The following is a 24,057-nucleotide window of genomic DNA, read 5'->3' as shown; positions in this document are numbered from 1 at the left end:
CATAGGATGGTGTCTATGGAAACAAACTGTTGTAATTTGTATGTGGATTTGGTTGTAATACTCTGTTAAATAAATTATGCATTGTATAATTCATCATCATTTAAATGTACTTACTATACTATAATATGAATAAGGCCATTGTAGGACTTACAAAGATGGCATCGCAATATGAGTTATTCAGGAATGTGTGGTTTCCCCTGAATACAACAGCGTAGCCAGTTGGATCAACTACTGCTGCAGGAGTCCAAACGACCAATACAATTTGCCCAACACAAAAATAAGTCAGATCCCAAGGTACACGCAAAGAGGTCATCAAAAGTACAGCTTGCTTTGGAGGAGAGCAAATTGGAATTTACTGAAGATGACTCAATAATCATATTATGTGCAGGAATCAGTTTCTTTCAGAGCCCTTTGAGGCACAGTTACATGCAAATTTCCACAGTGGGGGCGGCCATTTGTGCTTTCCAAGGAGCAGGTGCATCTTTAATGATTCATTCTCTTGCTTTTCTTTTTAAATTTCCTTGCATTTAGTGAGATATATTTTGTTATTTTACAGCATTGCCCTTAGTGGTATTTGCCTGATTAAAGAGTGGAGTCAAACAGACATTTTATTGATTAACAAAGAGTACAAAACAACCCAAATCTGCTTTTAAAAAAGGTATCAGGATACTAGAAAAACAAATGTCTCCAAACAAAACAGCATGATCATCAATGATCAATCATTTACTCATCTCATGGAGCCCTAGATTATCAAAATTGTCAAGTTTTGATCTGGGTAATCTTTCACTCTGTATGTCTGTGTCTGTGTGGCTGACTGTATTATGTTTAATCTCCTCTCAGATACAACAATACAGAGCGGTCGGCTGGTGGAGGATGTAAATGTTTGTTTGCGTGTGTGTGTGTGTGTGTGTGTGTGTGTGTGTGTGTGTGTGTGTGTGTGTGTGTGTGTGTGTAGAGTATGTGGGTGAGAGACAGAGAAAAGCTGCATGTATCCCTTTCTCTATGCTGGCAGAATTATCAGCCCACCTCTCCAACTCCCCAGAGTGTTATTTTCAGCTCTGATGACTCTCAGCAAAATACACAAATACACAGACACGCTCACACAACATGCACAAACAGATACGCACACACTCTTACAGACCTAAGGGCTCTATCGCTGCTGCCCAGCTGTCTCTAAACCCCAGATCATGGTAATAAAACACCAAGCCATTAATTTGTAGATTTGTTCAGCCTTTATTTATACTCCGCCATGCCAGGGGTTTTACCAGCTAGCAGTAGTGTAGTTAAGCTTATATGCAATTCTATAAAGTACAGGCTCCCCTTTAGCTGAGCATATGGAGTGCAGCCAATAGAGATAATACTGGACCCCTGGCTAAATAAAAAAAAAACATGCAGAGTTCATGCAGGTTACTCATCTTTTGATGCTTATATATAAATTATAGATTGGTGAAATATCTTGAGGAAGAGAAGTTTAAGGCTAGTTTATAGCTGCACCACGGACTCAAACTTAAACTTTCATGCCTATAGTGTTGTCAACATGATCTGTGAGGATGATCTGCACTGTCACATTTCACTTCTTGTGGGTGAAAAAACATCTTAGAGAAAACTGTATCTAAAACAAACACCTTTAACATACAGTATTTTATTGGTACTTACCTCCTTTGTGTCGCCACCTGTGAACGGTGCCCAGGAGAGTCTGTAGAGGATGATGTCATTGGCTGAGTGATCCCAGCTGACCTGAAAGCTGTCTATGCCAACATCATTGGAGCGTAGATCCAAAGGACCAGGAACTGGAGCTAAGAGGTAGACAGAGAGCTTTCTTTTCTTTTTGTTTTACCTCGTCAATGGCATGCCATTTCTAACAATGTTCTGTTTTTCACATATTTTTTTGTGATATTTCCACAGTGTTCTGCACTATTTTTTCCTCATGATGCCTACCACTAAGCAGCACAAGCACTGCATTACTGTTTGATTCAACTTTCAAGGAAATGTTGCATGTACTACTGCAGTGTAAGCACACTTATCATGATTGTTTTAAATGTTAATACAAACATTAGCTTTTCATTGAATATTTGTTTCCCGAAATACCTACAGCTACAAAGAACTAAACATCCTCTCTGGTTGCACCAATCCAGACTAAGGGCCCTATTTTAACGATCTGAAACGCAACTATCAAGCACGAAACGCAAGTAGCTTTGTGGACGGCGGGATAAATGAGTCTTGCGCCCGACGCAAATCTAAAATGGGTTTGTCTAAAGTAGCTAGGTGTGGTTTGGGCGTAACGTGCAATAAACCAAATCAGAGCGTCATCTCACATTCCCTTTAAGAGCAGGCGCACTTGTTCCATGGCGGATTGTTATTATGACGGCGGATTTGCCTGGCGCACGCCAGCGGGAGCTGTCCGAGATGCGGCAAAGTAATAAATGCCCGTCTTGGCCGGGTGGCGATGGTGCTGCGGCCTCTCGGGCGCATCTCCTCAAGTCTGGAGAGGATTGCTGCAGCCATGGAGCGTGGGCCTCCAAACGCACCACCTGCTCTTGTTGTGCCCCTTCCTCCTTCTCCCACTCCATCTCCGTCCACCTGCTCCACCAGGAGCGCATCGCGCATTGCCACTTCCGGACCCTCAAGTGTCCAATCCCGCTGTAGTTCAACATCACGTCTCCTTAAGTCCTCTAATGTTTGTCATCAACACATCCCTGATTCATGCAAATGTTGTGTAAAACACAACCAGCCACAAAGAATGCTGCGACTTTTTGAGGACTGAACTGTAAAGTGCCTCCTGATCTATCCAAACACCTGAAGCGCATTTTCAGTAATATTTTTCCTTGTAATTATGTATGGTTTGCAAAAATGGTAACTGCTGCGTCTGTGTAGCTGAGAGAAGCAAAGTGTATGCGCCTTGTGCACACGCTACATTATGGCCAAGCATGCGCCCCTAAAATAGCATCTGAATAACGCACCACTGACTTTAGACTAGCGCCACTGACTTTAGACCAGGTTTTTCCTGGTCAGTGGTGGAATTGTTTTCTGAAACTGCAAAATAGCACCAGGGAACGTCTGCGCCTGAACCGCGGTTTTGCTGAACCGCCCCCGTGATTGCAAGTTCATTCCCTAATTTACCAATGTACGTCTGTGGAGGGAAAAGTCCACTGTGCGTCGGGTGCAAAATAGGAACGATCGCCTACATGTGTCGGTGTACAAAGTCAATTGCGCTGGGTGCAAGATAGGGCCCTGAGAATCAATCTGTGTGTAATTGGAACAACATTAAAATACCATGTTCACTTTTATGGTAGTATGCTAATATCCATATGACCATGAGCTAGCTTTAGTTTGGAACATGGTACAATCAGTGACCAGGATAATAAACTGCTACTTTCCTGACTTTAGGAGCTAATGTACTGCACAAGTTTAAACTGTTTATTAAGCAATTATCTAAACTTACAACAACACTTTTGGTGTGAACTCTTATCATGCAGGTTCCCATCATTTCCCACACCTCCACTCAAAAACCTTTAAAGTGCATTAGTTCATGAAGCTCCCTTTCTCAAACCTGGTCCATTGAACAAAGTTTGCCAGGAGATCAATAAAAATCAACGTGGCCCTTTAGAGTGAATAGTTTAATAGTTGCTTGCCAGAAATACATTTCCTTTGGCTGACTCAGCCCTGGAGCCCAACTGCTTGTTGCTTAAAGGGATATTGTTACGAATCAATATCTGTTAGCGTGACGGAATAGTAAGGGACAGTGAAATGACCTTTTAATGTGACTGAGCTATTATACCGAAGTGTAAATGAGATGGGCACACCGCCAAAATAGCAGAAGGCCCAGTTGGGGTAATAAAATTCAACATTGTTTGGCACCAGAAGAGAAATGGTTTGTCTTCTAATGATACAGATACAACTATTTTTAGGAAATTGAGACACAATTGTCCTTAGCAGAGAAGTAGGTAAATAGGTAAATGTTGAAACACCAATGAGGAAGACAAACTGGACTACAGTAAAAAATGAACGAATGGACTTGATAATTACTGTACCACTGGTGCCAACATTGGTTAAACTAACTTACTGCAGTATCTTCTTATGTATCCTTACAGCCAAAAAGCAACTTACTGGTAGTGAATCCGTCTGTGAGTGGCTCCGATTGGCCCTCATCATACAGGGCAAAGATGGCCACTGAGTACTCCATCAGAGACGTCAACTCACTGAGGTCATAGGAGTTCACTGGACCTACCTCCACCTGCGCAACACACAGAGACACACGACATATCCACACAAAAATATATTACAAAGGCAGTAAGCCAAAAATACAACATAAATGTTTGGTGATAGATTGTGACACAGCACTATTCACTCCTGTGAAGATTGCAATCTGAATATTTTCCAAACTAATTTATATCAGTGCTCAATACTCATTCCAGTCTAACCTCATAGTAAGAAGAACAATTCCTACAATTAATCTCTTCTTTGTTCTATTGTTCCTTCCTCTTTTTTTCACTTCTTCTCATCAAGACACAGACTCTCGCAGATATAAATACTGTCAAATATAATGAATCTAAAAATGCACATAAAACACATAAAATCACAGAGCAGCGCGTGTCACACACACCTCCTCTGTGACTAGTCCGTCTGTCTTGACCCACATGATGCGGTATCCCTTAACTCCTCTGGGCACGGGGTCCCAACTGATGTGGGCGGAGTTGTGAGTGATGTCAGAGAACTGGAGGTTGCTGGGATGACTCAGTGGTACTGGGAGAGAGAGAGAGAGAGAGAGAGAGAGAGAAAGAAAGAAAGAAAGAAAGAAAGAGAGAGTGAGAGAGCAAGTGGTTGATGTGTGTTTGTATGCTCTTGCACTTCTTGCTTTGTGAGAACCAGTTTGAGTTTTAGACTTGAGAGTGAAGACATTGTTGGAAAAAAGGATGTTTTGTCTGATCCAATGTCTGTTTGAGGGTTAAGATTAGTTTATACAGTTAAGATTAGTATTTAATTTAGGTGAAGGTTAGGATAGAGGTTCAGAATGAGAGCACTCATGCGGACAGAAGTTAAAAATGGTATGTGTGTGCATGTGCATTACTCACATGTAGTTTCCTGGTTTGTAATAGGGTCACTGGCCTCCTCCCCATACATGGCATAAACAGTGACGGTGTATTCAGTGCGAGGGGTCAATCCATCCAGCTCCAGCTGTGTCACTGCATCCGACACCTTGACCTGGGGGACAAACACGCACAAATGCACACATTACAGCATTTCAAATAAAACTGACTCTCAGCTGCCAAGTTGCTGTTTAAAACTATACATTGAATAAGCATTTATCTATTTAATATATCTTTTTTTTCCTCTTTATCTATCTGTTTCTTTCTATCACTACCTCCTTCTCGTCCAGGTCTCCCTCATCTGTAAGAGGTGCATACAGCAGCATGTAGCCAGAAACTCCATCCACGCTGTCCCATCTTGCTCTCATTGTGCTGTGAGTCACATCAAATAGCTGGAGGGCCGTCACTGTGGGAAGGGCCACTACATACACACAAACACACAGCACAGTTCAATCAAGGCCTCATTCTAATAAACCAATTATTTTCAGTTGGTCTAGATCAAAACCCCTTGTATTGTCTTCCTAGATGCTTTTATCTTACTGCATCATGGGGGCATCATTTTTCAATATGTCTGGCTTCCATGGCAGTCAAACTTTTAAGCCATTATTATCAACTTGTGACTTTAGATATTGACTGAAGCATTGGTGTGAGGTGTTGTAAGTAAATTTCTGTGTGTGTGTGTGTGTGTGTGTGTAGGGTGTGTGTGTGTGTGTGTGTGTGTGTGTGTGTGTGTGTGTAATAATAAACTTACAGGTTGTTTCTGATCCTCTGAGAGCTTCACTTGCCTCGTTTGCGTACACAGCAAACACAGCCAGACGGTACTCAGTGAGAGAGGTGAGATGCTGTAACACCACTGAAGTCTCACTACCATCCACTACAGCCTGGGCACCAACAGCACGAGTGGGGAGAGGGAGAGGGGGTGTGAAAGATAGATGGAAGGGACAGAAACAGAGAGATGGGGTGCAGAAATGGATGAGAGAAGGGGGAGGGAGGGGTAGGGGACAAAAAATAGCAGGGATGAAATGACAAATGAAGGGAGGGAAAAAAAAAAAAAAAAGAGGAAGGCAGGGCAGGGAAGAGAGATCGAAAGATAATGGTAAAGGAGGGGGAACAGAATCGATTTATTGAATGGGATAAAGCAAAAGAATATTTTCTCATCATGATCTATATGGATGACAGTTGTGATAGAGATTAGGTTCGGGCTGAGCCAGCTGGAAAGGTCTCCTCACATGTGGCTCTGGAACATCTGGTCCCACGTTAACCAAGCTAAGCAAAAGATTTTATGGTTTCTGTGGTCAAATGATCTGGAAAAATCAGGCAGGTGCCTCTATCAGCCAGAGTATAATTTCTAGTGAGCCTTCTTCACCTGCACGGATGTTCAGGGGAGTTGTGAATGGAGGGATAAGAGCGAGAGGTATGAATGAATGATACCACCAGCGTCTCAGGGAAAAACTGAATCAATCCAATCTCAATCCATTCACTTGCCAAAAGACTCCAGATACAGTAACTCCCATTGATGTACTAAATATGATGGAAAAACAGAGCATGCCGCAGCCTAAACACCCCCTCTCTGAGCTCTTAATGAGTCTCCTGATCTCAGCATTTTTAGGTCTTGCTTGTGTGTCTACACATATGCATGTATAGCTTTCAGATAACAGTAAACTGCAATGTGCTTGCAATGACATGGATATTCCTTAATTATATGTAGTGATACCTTTGTTTGTAGTGGTTGTTTACTCCTTCAGCTTTTCCTAATAAAACACTATTAGTACAGTAAATGAAGTTGGGTTCTTAGTGAAAGAAAAATGACACGGCATTTACCTCCTGTGGTTCTCCTCCGCTAGCAGGGTGATAAACCACTCTGTATTTCTCTACATTTCCAGGGGCGTGGCTCCATGAAACCCTAAAGCTCCTGGGTGTGACTTCTGATGTCAACAGCTCAAGTGGCTCTCCTGTCTCCTCTGGTGTCTGTTCTGAAGAAATAAAAGGAGAGGAAAAAGGGAAGGATAAGAAAACAGATTGCATCCGATTACATAAAGTGACTCCCAGTGAGTAACTAAATTTATTAAATAGGAAAACACACATGCATTGAGGATCAGAGTAAAGGAGATAGTGTTGAAATATAATCAAAACACATTAGACTGGATTCATGGTGTCTCTTTAAAGACATCCTCTTTCTTGTTTTTCCATCCTGCATCTTTATTTCCGTAGAAATAAAAACCTATTGAAAGAAAGAGTGAGAAAGAGGAACAGGATGGTGGAAGAGGAGGATGTGTCTTAAAATAATCAACATTTTGTGGCAGGATACAATTTCTATTTGGCTGTAAATCAATGACCTCATGAGTTATATGACATAATCTTCCCCTACAGAGAAACTTTGAATGAAGGACCACAATCTCTGGCCACTCAAGCTTGTTCTATATATCCAGATTCACACTTCCAAATAAAACCTTCTCCACAACTACAGCTGCTTGTCATTTCAATGTGACATTTTATAATGGAGTCATGCATTGATACAAGGATAGCCAAAGTGATCACACTTGCAAATAGTTAATAGTTAAAGCTATCGCTCCCTTAAATGGGCTTACTGTTATTATACTATCTGCACAAAAATGCATCTCTGTGTGAAGGTGAGAAAGGACCCGGGGTTTAAACTACTGTGACTGACACAACTATTTCTGCCACTTGTCGTGAACAACCAAGTGCAACACTACTGTATAAATGCCTTCGAGACAATGAAATGAAAATGTGTGCCATTTCTCTCCGTATTTAAATGATATTCCGTCATTCAAAACACTTCTTTTCTAGTATAACCCGGCCCTTACTCTGTTTGATGTCCTTGTCTTGCAGCTCCACTTGTTCACACACAGTCTTGGTCAGACCCTGTACAATGGAGCTCATGATGTTGAAGTCGGCCACGTTGTAGACGTGAGTGTTGTCCGGCTCTGAGGCGATGGAGAGCAGCTCATTCTCATCAGCATTCTTAACACCTGGGAAAGGAAGGTCAGACTTTGATTTGTAGCATTACATATAGTGACCACACCAGTATTTGAAGTGTGATTGTCAGCCTTAAAGCGGAATTTTGGTATTTTTCAACCTGGACCCTATTTTTCCACACATTCCCTAATGTAGTCAGACACTAATCATCTGAGCCAGTGGCAAAAACAAGCACTTTTAGTGGACGTACATCGATGGTCACTATTGCCCCGTAAGATTTTAAAGATTTTTGTTCACATTAGTCACTTACATACAAATGCATGGGAATATAATGTCCAGGTTGAAAACATACAGAAATTCTCCTTTAACATCTATTCTACATACATGCATTATAGCACAGCAGGACAGTAAAGAATTAACTAACATCAGTTCAAAGAAACATTACTGACAGGATTTAAAGAGGCAGGAAGTGATTTTTAACTCATTGCTGCACAGATCTGACTCTTCCTCAGACTTAATGTCTTTTGGAGGTGTATGTGTTTGTGTCCTCCCTCACCAATAGCAAACAGCTCAACCCCAGCATTTCGCAGGCTCTCTGCAGGAGGTATGACATCGTCCTGGGACTTCCCGTCTGTGATGAGGATCCCAATCTTGGGTATACCCACCCGTGAGCCAGACTCAGGCTTGAAGCAGTTCTCCAGGATATAGGTCAATGCAAGGCCTGGAAAGAGACAGAGGGAGAACGAGAAGAGGGATGAATGGGGAAGAGGCACCAGGGTGGATGGAAGGAGAAAGTCAGAAAAAAAGGGAAAAAGCCATTTAAGAGCAAAAACAAAAGAAGAAAGGGAAATTAAAACAAATCAAAACAGTATCAGTAAAATATAGCACCTGTGAGAGTGTTTCCTCCTTTGTATGGCAGGTTCTTAACAGCATCAATGACGGCATCTTTCGCGGAGAAAGTATTTAGATGCCATTCTATCCTGGGATCACCACTGTACTGAGCCAGCCCTACAAACACACACACACACACACACACACACACACACACACACACACACACACACACACACACACACACACACACACACACACACACACACACACACACACACACACACACATACAATAAAGCTGATATGCAAACATTTAAAAAAAATGATTGAAGCAAAAAGGGGAATTATGGACACAAACATGAGAAGACCATATTGGTACCATGGTGTGCCCATCTGTTGAAAGTAGCAGGGACCCACCTATCCTTGTCTTATTGATGCCAACATCAAAGGCATTGACCAAATTTTCCAAGAACGTGCGGACCAGTCGGAAGTTGAGCCGACCAATACTCCAGGAGCCGTCCACCAGGATCACAATGTCTGCAATGGCCTCAGTGTGGCACACAAACTGATCAACTAAAAGTAGGAGAAAAGACAGACTGACATTAATTTTAACTTGACTACAGTCAGGGTCAAACAGACATAGTAAAGAACTAATAAAAGGGTAATTGAAAAGATAACTCCATTGACTATTTGATGTGCAGGCTTCTCAGCCAAAACTCAGAAAACACACAAGTCTACAGGTTTCAGGTTTTCTTTATTGAGACACAGACAATTTCATTTGCATACAGTAATACAAACACACAATATAAGTCTACAGCCATCTTGAGACCCTCCTTTGAACTCTGTGGTGCCTCCTCTTCCTGAAATTAATATCTAAACAAGTTGTCGGAAACTAACTCATTTTTCACTTGAAAGACAGCTTTAAAGCAAAATCTCCACCTGAAAATAATAGTGAGGATATATATGAGTCAATATTGTTAAGCAGTCATGCACACACACAGGCACACACACACACACACACACACACACACACACACACACACATTTAATTAGTTAATTTATCATAATTCCATAACTGCATATCTTGTCACCCTGGCCTGTATGATATCCTTAAAATGAATACAACCACTGAAAACTGTATTATAATCCCTCGTCTGTCTACAAAAGTAATAGTGAATAATCCAAAACATGCTGATCAGATTGGACATTTATGTTTTAATGAAAAAAGGCAAAAAAGAGAATGCTGACTGTAGAAAATGAGAATTATTACTTTGCATTTCTGCTCACAAAAGTAAGTTTAAGATATTAATACAAAGATGACAGAGTGGAGAGATATCATATGAGTCAATGTAGATTATTCAACTGCTGCTGGTTAATAATTTTACCAAAATCAATCCAAACTGAACACAAAAGGGACTAGCTTTTTTTAATATCTCGATTAGGACCGCAGAGTGAAAGGTTTTCTCACTATGCTTTGGCAACATATGTTAATTTTGTGGCGCAGGTGCACACTGGGTAATTGCAATGTCCTGGGTGAGTCCCAAAACCTTTGTTTGAATTTTGTTTTCCTTGTGTTCCCCTCTCTGTACACTGTCAACTATCACCTGTAAAATAATCCAAATAAGAAAAGTAAAGACGCTATTTGGTGGCAAAAGGAAAATTATCCTCCCCAGTCTAATGGCTATTTGTCAGAAATCCACACTAGCATGAATGGCTCTGAAGTGAACAACAACACATTAGATGGAACATAGAAAGAGCTGAGACTTGCAGTATTTTGGCAAGCAATCTTTTTGTTTTTGTTTTCCCAGGAAAGATATATGGAACATTTATTGTACCGCCTGTGGCTATCATGTCAGGCCAACACTATCTCAAGATTGAAATTCATAAAAGACACATAGTGTAACAATAAGCCATGTAGGAATTCGTTTCAAGAAGTGATTTTCCAGACAGAGCCTTCTGTCCGCTGTCTGTGTCTGTCTCACTGTTTGAACCATCCATCTGCTACAGACGGCAGACAAGAAACAAGAGATAGCTGATGACAATCTTTGATTTGCAAATGCATAGCATAAAAGACTGACGTGCTATTATAAAATACTCTTCTGCTAATGTTTTGAAAAAGCCAAGATGATTATGAATGTATCCTTAAGGGTTCAGTTGGTCACAGGTGTTTATTTTGCCCAAATGTCCTACATTTTTTAAGGAGGAAGAGCACTCTTTCAAACAACTGACAGTATATGATGGCCACTAAGGTGGCTTAACCTGGGCAAGAAAATCATTTTAATTATTCATCTATCCCACTGAAAAGAGAGTTTCAGCAAAATGGCAAAAAGGCTGAGAAGCCAAAGAGGGAAAAGATTATTCTTTGTTGAGTTTCACTTCTTACAAAACAAACACGCATTGGCCTTTAAAGAAACTTTAAGGTTAAAGAATTGAAAGAAAGAACCATGACTAAGCACCGGGAAGGCTCCCTTAAAAGCAATATACACAAGGAAAAGCTGAGGAGCTATTCTATGATAAAAAAGCAAGAAACATTCAGGGGGTGTTAGTATCTACAGTAACTGCTGTTGACACTCTGGGTAAATAAAGAGACAATGAACCTAATGGTTAAGAAAGAAAGAGTCAGAGAGGGAGAGTGGTTTCTGTGCAATGTGAAAAGACATCAAGTCAGACGAAGGAGATGGTAAACAAAGGATTAGAGGGTCGTAATTACAGCTAATTACAGCTCGCTGGTCATTCCATAGTCTTTGGTTGGCAGTGTTGAGAACGTCCTTCATAACACTGGTGTTTTACACATGAACCAATAATCAAGGTTGCCCCTCGCCTTAACATTATCCCCCCTGACGTCTGGAAACAGTCGGTTTAGTTGGTGATCGAGGGCTGTTTTTCCTTGAAGAAAGAATTTGCTGCCATTCATTCTTATATAGATTGAGAAAAAAACTTCCATAATTGCCAAATGTAGACAATCAATCTCAGTAAACATAAAACCTTGAGTCATGATTTTACTGTTTTTTCATTCTGCCCAGGTTGCGTGTTTTCATATGAGTGTGTGCATTACATTATGCACAGTTTTCTGCCAGTCAACTGACTGGACAGATAAATGGAAGTCGCTGAAGAACCTTACAAACTTTAAAGTGGTCATATTATGCTCATTTTCAGGTTCATAATTGTATTTAGAGGTTGTATCAGAATAGGTTTATGTGGTAGCTTGACGTCGTCAAACTCAGATTCTAGTCAGAATATGAGTCTGATACTGCTCCACTGGGCTGTGATTCTGGGGCTTGTTTCAACCAAACCAGGAAAGAAAATGCCTCTGCACTCAATTACAACCAATCAGAGCAACGGAGACAGATGTCACAGAAGCTGCAAGTCAAAGGCAGGCTTCGACAGAGCAAAGGCAGAGGCGGCAGTTTCCATGTTGTGTGGACAGGTGTGGCAATGTGTATACAAACGTGATCACGATTCTCTGTTCCTCTTTTAAAATTAATGCGCTGTCGATATCTTCTATAACAGACGCAATAGCAGCCATCTTTGTTATAAACAAATTCAACCAAAGCGCTGTTTGGTGACGTGGTTGATTACATTACTGTTGATCATCTGTCCATCATCGTATAAAGCCCGCCCATCCGAATTGCTCTGGTTTGAGCATAGTTGCTCCACAACTGATCAAGTCCCATGTTGTGGGCAGGGCTAAGTTCAGCTGACATCCAGGCTATTTATGTGGCTTAATTTATAAAAAAAAAAAAATATATTTTTGTTGTACTGCACATTGCTGCAGCTCCTCTTTTCACCCTGTGTTGAGCTCTCCGTTTTAGCTACCGAGTGAGGCATCGCACTTCTGTTCCATCTTTGTTGGAAGTTTCACATGAGTAGTAAGGACTACTAGCCAGTCAGTTGCAGAGTATGAGGGCGTGCCCATGGCGTGCCACGCTATCAGCTAGGCAAGCATTAACGTGTGTTACAAAGGTATTTTTATTTCTTATTATTGTCACGGAAGTAAAGGCTGGACTACAATAGAGCTGTTTGGAGCAGTTTGTGAACAGTGTTTTCTGTTGGAGATGGTAAGTCCCTGTGGGTGGACTTTGGACTTTTTCACTTTTTAAACCTATAACATGCACAAAAGGTATATAACACAATAAAGGAAAGGGGGAAAGCCAAAAAGCATAATATTTAATTTAATTTCTTTTAATTTAATGTATTTGTTTTTGCAAGACTTTGGTATCTGTGTACTCATTTATTTTAAGCTACAGAACATGTAATGTAGGTTTGTGTTAATTAAATATTACATGTATTTTTATTATTTTATTATTATTTTTACTTCATGTCTTGTAACAAAACAATTCCACCCATCTGTGGAGTTTATCTGAATAGATTTGGTAATGAACTGACAATTTCAAAAATGAAATATCCTCAGTGTTTAAGAAAATAATCCACTATCACATCAGAATAACTTCAGCAATCATGTTGCAGATGTGTGTAGAACAAACACATTCACACAAAGAATATAGTTAAGGGAGACAGAGGGATACACACACACAATGGTGTTTCCCTCCAAACAATGTCAGCGAGAATGCTTCCGTTATCTCAGTACTGTAGCTGCTATTGAATCTCTCTCCCCTGCTCTGTCTGACTGCCAGACAATAGCAGACTTGTCAAAGGTCCTACTACTCCCTCTAAGCCCCATCTACCATTCTTCTTCTCTACCTCTTTCCGCCCTTTTCTCTTCCCGTCTAACGCCTTTGCTGCAGGTCAAAGTGCAGTTACTGGGGAACAGTGGCTAACTGTGTCTGTGCAACATGACTATTTCACGACCTGCCATGAGACCGGGTTGGTCTGTGTGCAAATCAAGGAGAAAAAAGTGTGAACGGGAGGAAGGGTAACAAGTAAAGAAGGAAGAAAGAAAACCAAGGAGCGAGCAGCACGCTGTATTTGGGTTTGATAAAATACAACAGATATATTGACAGATTCTGTGATGCCAAGTCTTTCCTTTGTCCAAGTCTATGGTTACTGCTGTTCTTCTCTGCCTCTCTCTCATGTCACTCTGTCCATCTCTGCGGCTAACTAATAAAAGACAGGCTTTGTTTGGCACAGAAATCTTTCCTAAACTCCACTAACTAAAACAAACTGATATGGCAGAGCACAAGACATGTCAGTCACTACTATAATGTGTGTGTGTTCTTGTATTTCTATTCATAAGGGGATGCAAATGTTCATATGAGGACAGAAAAAAATTGGAAAATCCTATCATGTGCTGACAAATTTACAGGCCTTTTATTGGTAGATACGTTACAGTTAAGGTCAGATTTGATGCTAGGATAAAGGTAAGAGTTAAACGGACACTTGCCAACCCTTGAACTTATTTGCACATAGTGTATTAGTCATGAGATGACATATCTGTAGCTGAATAATTTGCCAAACCCCTGTATCTGTATTACATTTAACAACCTTTTTATGTTTCTAACATCATGGATGGCAGAAATACTACTACTGCAGAAGAGCTTGGCTAGTTTCCTTTTCTCTGCTGGAGAGCGTTTTACACCTCAGCCAGCTATTGGAGCGGAAACCCTCATTTCAGTCAACCAAAATGACTTCTTGGTATACACGACAGAACCGAGTATTTGAGCTTTACTTGCCTACTATGTTACAGTGGGTTTAACCATGGACATCAATCAAAACAAAGTGTTTATGTTTGAAAGCCAACTTTCTTTGGCTTAATTCAAACATTGTTCAAAAATCAAGCAAGAAGACAGTGTTAACATAAACAAGACAGTGTATGTCTAATCAGCAAATGTTTCTGTGTCCAAAAGTTGTGTTAGTCTATGGCTCGATATCTAATGTATTATTTACTTTGGTTATGATAGCTAAACGTGACTAGCATAGCTAGCTGCTAACCGTAGCTAGTAACAGTAGCAAAGAAATTACATTACATTATTTTCAACAGCTGTTGCTGTTTGCAAATGCAAAAATGAAACCAATGTTCCGGTTGTTTGTAAACATATGGGCAATTGTCTTTGTATAACCAGAAATACGTGGTTTCATTTGTAGCATAATAAATTTATCCTTACAATCAGGTAAACACACCCATTCACGACCTCGGCTGATGTTAAAGGCGTTTTTCACAGCAGGTTTTATTGATTACATTAACGATGGCTCCATTCTGTTCTATTGTCCCAGTAAACCATGACAATGTGACAGTGAGCCAGCATGCACAATAGGCCTACCAGGACCCTGAAATTGAAGCAGCCAAATTAAATTGAGCCGTCGTTAATTCTTTTAAACCTGAGCTTTTCCTTCTGTGACATGACAAAATATCATCTGTAAAAAAGGCTCTAATGTTGATGTTGAAATGATGTCATTTTAATGGATTAAACGGAAAAGGCACAAAACCATAAAGCCCTGTAGCCTACCAGTGTTGCTCAAACATTTTATGTCATCAAGCTGAATTTGCAGATGGTTTGTGAACCATAAGGTTGGCTGAACTACATCTGAACCTTATTTGCATAGAAGTATGCAATTAGAAAAAGGCGCTGCCATCACCAAACCTATTTACATGCAAGAACACAATTGGACAAGCACCCACAATAACTGGCATGCGAGCACATGATTAGACAGACCGTCCACCTGGTGTCCACGAGAGAGTGAGGGACCACATTTTACAACTCAGTCCACAGTGCAGTCTGCAGTGCTGTGGGAAAAAGTATGTGGCTCCTAGACAATTGAATTAACTTGTGTGGGAGTTGAGATATGGGTGTTAAAAATGTGTGTGCAACAATGGAAGCCACTGTTGGCTGGCTGCAACTTCTATGTAGCAGAGCAAAGACAGACAGCGATAAAGACGGAACTGGGAGCTACAAGAGAGAGATGCTATAGGCAAATAGTAGAAGTAACAGTAAGTAGTAGTAAAACTTGTACTGTAGCAGTACACAAACACACAAATAAAGCACACAGAGGTTTAAACACATGCACGTATAGGCTACATGTTATTGCAAAACAGGCCAGATTGATTAAAGCAAAGCAGATTGCTTTGTAATCTCCTACTCCCTGGAAGTAACACACACACTCCAACATATGGCTATCGTTGGGAAAGTAATGTATACACAATATACAACCAAATAAATACAGACTCACACAGCACATATTCAAACACACACTCTTATCTTGTTTAAAAAAAACGATTCCAAAACGATTCCACCCTCTCCGTCCTCCCTCTACTCTGTTCTCATTAACAGTAGTTCTTCCTAACCAGCCTTGATTTATTGCTGACCTCTATTTAGCCAGGGATCAGACAGAGTGTACTGTCATTTCAATCTCTCTCTAGTTAAGTTTTTCCCCCACCACTGTGATTGTGTTTCAGTGTCTGGAATTGACATTAAGAACAGTGACGGGCATGCAGATAGATGGAGAGTAGCAGCGACAGTCCCCACATTAGTGAGAATATTTCCCTTATTCTTTTAGCAAAGGTTTAATCCCCCCATGAACCTGCTTTTAGAAGAGCCCCTCCAAGATAAGGCAAATTTATTAGAAAAATAATTGGACATTTATTCCCAAATAGTTGTAGATATGTTTGATTTTGATGTAATAATCCACTCAGTATTCAAACACACTTACGTGAAATGATGAAATGGGAATATTATACAGTACACTGCCTCTCTCTTTGTGAACCCCTATAAAATGTTTCCTCAATATATCATTTCAGGATGGATATTAATAAGATCTATTTCTCCTGCCTGCTATTTATAATGTATAACCTATTGTTTCAATATCAGCAATTTCCTTTATGTTATAGAGAAAATGTACACTTTAAATCAATACAGTCTGTCCTTTCCACCTCTTCTGCTCATGTGTAGGTGTGCCTTGCTAAGTGCTCCGCGTGGATGGCATTTAAAGAGACAGACTCAATGAAGGGAAAAACTGACCTTGCTGGCCAGTTTTCCATATCATAACTTAGTGTTTACCTGTTTAACCATGTGCCAAAGAAGAGACAAAAATTCCATTATTCTCACTTCCCGGAAGAAAATATATGAATGAGTATTTAGTTAAGAATTCCAACCAACAAGAAAATCACAGATATCGGTTGTTGTTTTTTAACCTGCAGACTTTTAAAATGATATAATGGTGGGGCACTTATTTTTATAATTTGGAGTTGTCTGAAGACATCATAAATACTATATTTTTTTTATAAATTTTTTTTTATTAAGACAGTCACTGTATTTCTTTCCCCCAATATGTCAGGGTTGTCTTTTAAAGCTTTAGTGCGTAACTTTTTGATAATATGATCATCCGTTATATTCAAGCCATTGCCAAATGAGTTGCTACAATGCTAATTAAGACTATCAGCTCCACGCAACTCTCTCTGTATTTCTCAGTATGGCTATGTTCAGAAGATTGTGGCGTCTGGCGATTTTCGTGCGCAAAAACTCAAGTGAAGATAATTACCTCTTCTGAAGAGTCCATCATGTTTTTAAAATGTCCATGTCCTCCTTGGCTACTAGCAACTGCGTGGGGGAGGGGTGGGGGGCGATCATCATGTATGATGTGGACGACTGTTTTGTTACAATTCCTCATGGGGGCAACAGAAACTACGCTCTATAGCTTTAAGAAAGAGCATTACTTGGACCTTAAGATTGTGAAAGATGAGAATTGTTTTGTCAAATGCAGTTTCCAAAGTCAAGAATGAACTTTAATGCTCAACTATTAAATCAACATGGACAAAAGTGCACAGAAAAATGGTAATTTAAACATCTACAATTCAAGTTAATGTGATATGAACAAAACTTCCAGAACAGTCACTAAATGAACCTCAAGGTGAGATTGTTTTTGTCAAAATCCTGACAACAATGGCATTGGAAAATAATCAATACACCAGTAAAACAAAGATCTGACTATATTGCTTGGAAAAACTATTTTTTTCTAAGAAATAAAAATGTAGTAGCTGCAGTGGTTACAACACATATAGTCTATATCCTTCGCGTTCCATTTACGGGATTGCTCCGGTACTGCAGGAAATTCTGCTGGATGCATTGTGTTTCCTTCCGCTTTCTTTGTGTTGGAATTTTAAATTCTGTGTATTTATGAGGACTATGGTTAGCTAACTGCTCCTCAGATCTCTGCATGGTGAATTGAGACAGCTAGCTAAACTATTTGTCCAATCTGAGTTTTCTCTCGCACAACTATTTTTCAGCGGCTCTGTGCGGAGTTTATTACCACCCATAACAATTCTGATTGGTTTAAAGCAATGCCATTAAACCAGAGCACATTTTCCTCCCATCCCAGAATGCTGAGTAGCCAGACTCTCCTTCAGCGCGCTTTGGAGGAGGGTTTGGCAAAGCGAGACTACAAAAAATAAACCAGATTTTCTTTGTGTTATTGGCTTGTTTGTTCAATCAAGAGACAGGCAGCAGATTGATACAACTGTCGTTTGCTCAGTGGCCCTCAGAGCAACTCAGCCAAACTCGGCCGGGCGCAAAAATTCATATTCATCTGTGAGACCTGTGGGCCTGTGGGCCTGTGTGTGTGTGTGTGTGTGTGTGTGTGTGTGTGTGTGTGTGTGTGTGTGTGTGTGTGTGTGTGTGTGTGTGTATGTTTGTGTAAGTAGTGTGTTCCAGTGGGGTTTAAGGTGTAATCTGACAGCTGTTTGTGACATTCCACCGGAGACATTTCCCTGCTTGGTCTCCTGATCTTTAATCCACTGTCTTGTTCTGTTCCATTTCGCTGAATACACAGACTTCTGACAGAACAAACTCTATATGTATGCTGAAAGCAAAACATGGTCTATAAACGGTCTCTCTCCCTACCTCTGAATCTGTCGCTCCATCTCTACCTGTCTCTGTTTGCCTTGCCTTGCTCTTTTCTTTCTGTTTGTTTCCCTCTAATCTCGTTGTCTGGTACACACACACACACACACACACACACACACACACACACACACAAACACACTTGTTGAACTGTGTGGAAAGTTGAGTCCCTCTTATCATGTCTGGTTATTTTTTAGCTCCATGCACACATTGTAAGAACCTCAGAGAGATGGGTGTGGCTCTCAAACAAGGTTTTATTTTTGTCACTATTCAATACAATACTGGCTTACTTATTAATTCTGCGGGAGGGACAGTTTGCCTGCCAGCCCACCCTGTTTCTATTTCGTGGTTAGTCTTAGTCAAGCAAGCAACTATTTATTTGACAGATGTATATAATCATCAACTCAAAAGAAGGTACAGTCATCTTTAGCACTTCTGTGGTAGTCAGAAAACTGTGTAAGGAAGATTTACTGCAGCTAAACTAGTTATTACAAGCCACTGAAAAATCATGGAAATGTATGCAAAACAAAGCTATGATTTGCCCATATTCCACTATTGATACAATATCGGTTTTTAAACCACAATCCTCTGAGCAATGAATGTGCCTCAAACAACAGTTCAACGTGCTTTGTCAACCACAAAGTAAAACTATAGAGATCCAAAGAGGGGAAAGATCGAGAAAAAAGGACAGGATTGACAAAATAGGGAAGAGAGCTTAGGGGACAAAAGAGGAAAGGTCGTAAAACAAAGTGGAGAAACAGAAAGCGTGTAAAAGGGCATGAAGAGGTAATAAAAGAAGAGGGGCTAAATTAGTAAATTATGAAAGGGCATTCAAGGTATACTTTGGTTCTAAATGTGTCACTTCTAATGACACATATGAAATGTCAAGCTAGGTATTGCATTTATTCTTCTTTAACTGCAGTTTTTTCTACAATAACCTTATCCTATTGTAGTTTATATATTTAATGTGAAAGATAAACTTTATGTAAAAATGTGCTGTTGCATGCACAGTGCTTTTTGCCTCCTTAAAATCACATCATTTTCAATTTGGCTCATTTCTGGCTGAACTACATGTGCAGTACATACCAGGTTTCTGCAGAAAACCTGGTAAAGCCAAAGTTGTGTCGTTCATACCACAGTCACATAATTGTACAGTGTGATATAACTTATATTTGTGAACATGAAGAGGGAGATAAGAAGAGCTATAGCTGGGAAAATTCAGGAAGAAGTGGATGCTAATTATTCTGATTGACCTCTGCACTTAAGGAGTCCTTGCCACTAAGACCGAAATGCCATTAGCCTATCCACACACACATGTCAACTCAGCCATGAACTCCCTTACTTAATCAAGGACAAGCACCGAAGTCTGGCTAGTCCACACACACACACACACACACACACACACACACACACACACACACACACACACACACACACACACACACACACACACACACACACACACACACACACACACACAAACACACGTCCCAATGAGTTATGGCTAATCGACTCCCAAGTCTCTGAACGCACAGCCAGCGTATGTGAGGATGATATTTCTTTCTTCTCTTTAGTTCCTCTCAACAGGAATAATTCAGCAGCTGGCAAATGTCCAAAACAAAATGTAAAACACAACTTGCGTTGTGAAGCATTAAGTGAGATTAGACAAATGGAGACAAAATGTGCATCTCTGGGGGACATTTACCTGAGTTCACCTTTTGTTGCCTCACTTTTCATTTTGGTTTATTTTAATACTTTCTCTTTAAATACTTTCTCTTTAACATTCATCTTACTTTGCCCTTCACACTACACATCAGCTCATAATGAAACCGTGCATTTTCATCAATTGTGAATCACATCTATGACATTCATTTTACATTTCTTGGAGTCGTTCATGCTTTTTAGCCATGACACACATATCTGGCTCATTTTACTCTCAAATGGAAATAAGTGACGTAATGTTAAGAGGCATTCAAAGGAACTGATAGCATCATTCACAAGTTAGTTTGCAGCCAGCACGTACTTGAACGGGCTGCAGCTATTCACTGTAGTTGTCTCCTTTCATTTGTGGTAACGGTTTTGGCCTCCTTACTCAGTCTTTCTGGCCATTTGTCAGCATTGTGACACATCTCTCTGGCCATAAACCTTTGACATCCTGTGTAGCCACTGAACATCACACCGACTGAATGGGGAGGCTAGGAATTAAATATACTGTAGGGCAAAATGCACAATGACAGAGGAAGTCTATAACTGTAATTCTGGAAACTAATAGGGCAATAAATAAAGCAAGACACACTGGCACACATACAGATATGCACACACACACATGCACAATGAGATGGAGAAACATAGACTACATGAATGTTAAAACTGGGAATTACAACGTGATAAATATGGAAGAATGAACACACATACACACACCTATCTAGAGAGTGCCAAAGCTGAAATAAATGATAATGTTAGGAATTAGGGTTGGCTATAAAATAGAAACCTCGTTCTCCAGGTGTGTTTGTTACCTTTTGCAGATGTGATGGATACTAGAGCACTCTTTCCATCTCTTTCACTATCAGAGTGGTGAATGTCAACAGAATCTCATTGGCCTTCAGTTCAACTTTAACTGTGTCTGTCCCTTGGGTTCAATCTGTGTGCCTGCATGTGTGAGTGCTGGTTTAAACCTTCAGTCATAGAGTGAGGAAGGCAACACTTGGCTCACATCCTATTAGGTAATATGTATTGAAAAAGGAACCGTAGAATGGAGGAAAGAAGAGGCTTTTGCCCTTTATTGCTCAATGATTTCCACTTGTTTGTGGATGTTATTGGCCTGGTACTGTGATTTTTTTATGTACAAAAGCTACAAAGCAAATGCACAAAGCAAGCTGACAATTGTTATGAGTGGAGTGGTATTGATACCAACATTGACCTAGTTAAGTAACTTTAATTTAAGTAAAGAAAAGTACAATAAAGAGTGCAATTGTTAAAACATGTCGCAATGTAGTTTATTTAAGATCTGGTTATTTTTCCAAAGTTAAACTGAAACCCATTTAGACAGCTTCTTTTCAAAAGTGGGCCAGGTGACAACTCACTGTCAATGGTGAGAAGACGGGAATTTCTTCAATGCTTTGATTAGAGAAACCAGCGAAGACTTACAGTATCTCTTAGATCAGTGGTTCCCAACCTTTTTTCCTTGGCGCCCCCCCTACTCATGTCTAAGAAAAGCTGAGCCCCCCCCCACCCAAAACCGAAGTTGAGGTAACTCTCGAGATAGAGCCTCTCTTTCTTTTTTGATACAGAGGAGTTATCAGCACTGTTTCTCCGGCATGTTTCATTCATAAAATAGTGATGCCGTGGGGCAGGAAAATTGAGGATACAACAAAATATATAGTTTTCATACAGACTTTTGTATACATTAGATATTCTAGTGTATTATAATTTGTTTAACATGTGCAAAACATTTTTTTTTACCTCAACCTCAAACCAGATAAAGACTCGCGCCCCCCCTGTGATCTTTGCCGCCCCCCCTGGGGGTGCACGGACCCCAGGTTGGGAACCACTGTCTTAGATGTTTATGGTCTGCAGGGCCATCTGCAACCATCTGGTTTACTACTGGAGGCTACTGACCCACAGTTATGTATACATACATACAAACACACACACACACACACACACACACACACACACACACACACACACACACACACACACACACACACACACACACACACACACACACACACACACCCCTGGTCTAATATCATGCAGTTGTCTAAATAATGGCTATTATTTTTGAGGAAACATTGTTTAGGGCCACTTTCCAATGAAAATATATTAATGCCATGCACTGGTGACTAAAAATGGATTTATTCTTGTTTTAATAAGCAAAACAAAGATATTTATTGTTATTGGCTGCAGAATTCCTAACTGACTTTATTTTTGATGAAATGTGGATGAAACCAGCAGCAATGGCTAACTGTTAATACAGTAGATAATATTTTTGGACCAAAGTACAGTAATGGATAGACCAACCGACCAACATTGCCATCTCTAGAGCCATGCATGGCTAAAAAAAAAAAAAACATTCATAGTATTTATGTTTCTGGGGGTGGCCACATAGGTTTTTCATTAACAAAATAGTACACAAGGGGCACCTGGGTAGTTCACTGGTAGAGCGCACACCCATATACAGAGGCTTAGTCCTCGACGCAGCGGTTGCAGGTTCGATTCCGACCTGCAGCCCTTTGCTGCATGTCATTTCCCCTCTCTCTCCCCTTTCATGTCTAAGCTGTCCTGTCACAAATAAATACCTAACATGCCAAATAAATTATTAAAAAAAAAGGAATATATATAACAATCGTAAATGACTGGTTCAATCTGACTCTAAGATCAATCTGATTTAATTTGAATGTTGTTCCTATCCTGCACAGTAGTCTAGGTTTTTAAATCATTCTAGCATGCCTAGTTATTTATGCTGATTTTCTCCCATGACCCAGCAAAAAGGAATACAATTCTCTCCACATCTTCAAGCAGTGAGCAGCTGAATCTGGTGCTCAGATCACTCATTGATTTAGAGGTTGCAAAAAATGCCTCTCTCCAACTTTTAGGGTGCATACCCACAAATGATGGACATCAATATGGGAAGCTTGGACAGACTACGAACTACAAACCAAGGTAAAATATCTGTTTAAAACCTTTCCTGTTTGCTCAGAACCCGACTCAGTCAATGACAGCCCAAGAGCAGACATAAAATTAATTTCATTTAAAGCTCCTGGAATGGATGGTCGGTATTACAGAGCAGCCTGTGCTTACGCTCTGCAAGATACAGTTAACTAATTTGTAGAGTATCTTCAGAACAAAAGTGGGTGGCCAAGCTAGTTATTTTACTCAGAGCGGAGGAAGTTTCTGTTAGCTAAAAGCCCTCTCCCCTCTACTTTAAAACACATCCAAGCAACTTCAAACCAAATTACTTAGATGCTTAAAAAACACCCATGCACACATACAGATTCACACACACTAGCCAGGATCCTTTTGATTATAGGCAGCCAAAGATGACAAGCTTAAGTTTGCTGCATATCTTTCCTTGACTTGCCAAATTGAGATATCAGTATTGTAAAAAAACGTTCAAGTTGTTTCACCCAGATAAAATGTCCGCTTTCTCGTAAATCAATTATTCTTCCCTGATCTCAAACAGTAGCCTACACAATAAGTTGCACTGTGCTGCCACTGGCAACTTCTGTCTAAAAGAGCGGTAAAGAAGAACTGATTTGCAATCTGTTCTGCTAGCGGAGAGTGTAACGTTAGTCACTGCAAACGTTAGCAAAACATCAGCAATTTGGCAATATTTTACACTTGAAAATCCCACCAGAAAAATGGGGTTATGACTGACAAACTGTCAAACTAAATAATAAAAGAAGG

General features: G+C 40.2%; 1 protein-coding gene across 2 annotated transcripts in view; it reads right to left on the bottom strand.

Annotated features, from left to right (window-relative positions):
• The window catches only part of col14a1a (collagen, type XIV, alpha 1a), a 131,978-nt gene that overhangs the window by 82,565 nt on the left and 25,356 nt on the right, over positions 1 to 24,057 (bottom strand). For both annotated transcript variants that reach the window (XM_028581088.1, XM_028581090.1), the window contains exons 6-16: positions 9,275 to 9,430; positions 8,913 to 9,032; positions 8,581 to 8,745; positions 7,913 to 8,077; positions 6,909 to 7,060; positions 5,839 to 5,968; positions 5,363 to 5,508; positions 5,073 to 5,202; positions 4,604 to 4,743; positions 4,108 to 4,234; positions 1,657 to 1,796 (exon numbers count right to left, since the gene is read on the bottom strand). In XM_028581088.1, coding sequence (XP_028436889.1) covers positions 1,657 to 1,796; positions 4,108 to 4,234; positions 4,604 to 4,743; positions 5,073 to 5,202; positions 5,363 to 5,508; positions 5,839 to 5,968; positions 6,909 to 7,060; positions 7,913 to 8,077; positions 8,581 to 8,745; positions 8,913 to 9,032; positions 9,275 to 9,430 — 1,571 coding nt within the window. The remainder of the gene's footprint in view (positions 1 to 1,656; positions 1,797 to 4,107; positions 4,235 to 4,603; positions 4,744 to 5,072; positions 5,203 to 5,362; positions 5,509 to 5,838; positions 5,969 to 6,908; positions 7,061 to 7,912; positions 8,078 to 8,580; positions 8,746 to 8,912; positions 9,033 to 9,274; positions 9,431 to 24,057) is intronic.

Source organism: Perca flavescens, chromosome 6, assembly GCF_004354835.1.
Source record: "Perca flavescens isolate YP-PL-M2 chromosome 6, PFLA_1.0, whole genome shotgun sequence".
Taxonomy (NCBI): domain Eukaryota; kingdom Metazoa; phylum Chordata; class Actinopteri; order Perciformes; family Percidae; genus Perca; species Perca flavescens.
Note: the sequence above shows the minus strand (reverse complement) of the source record. Positions and strands in the feature narration are given on the sequence as shown.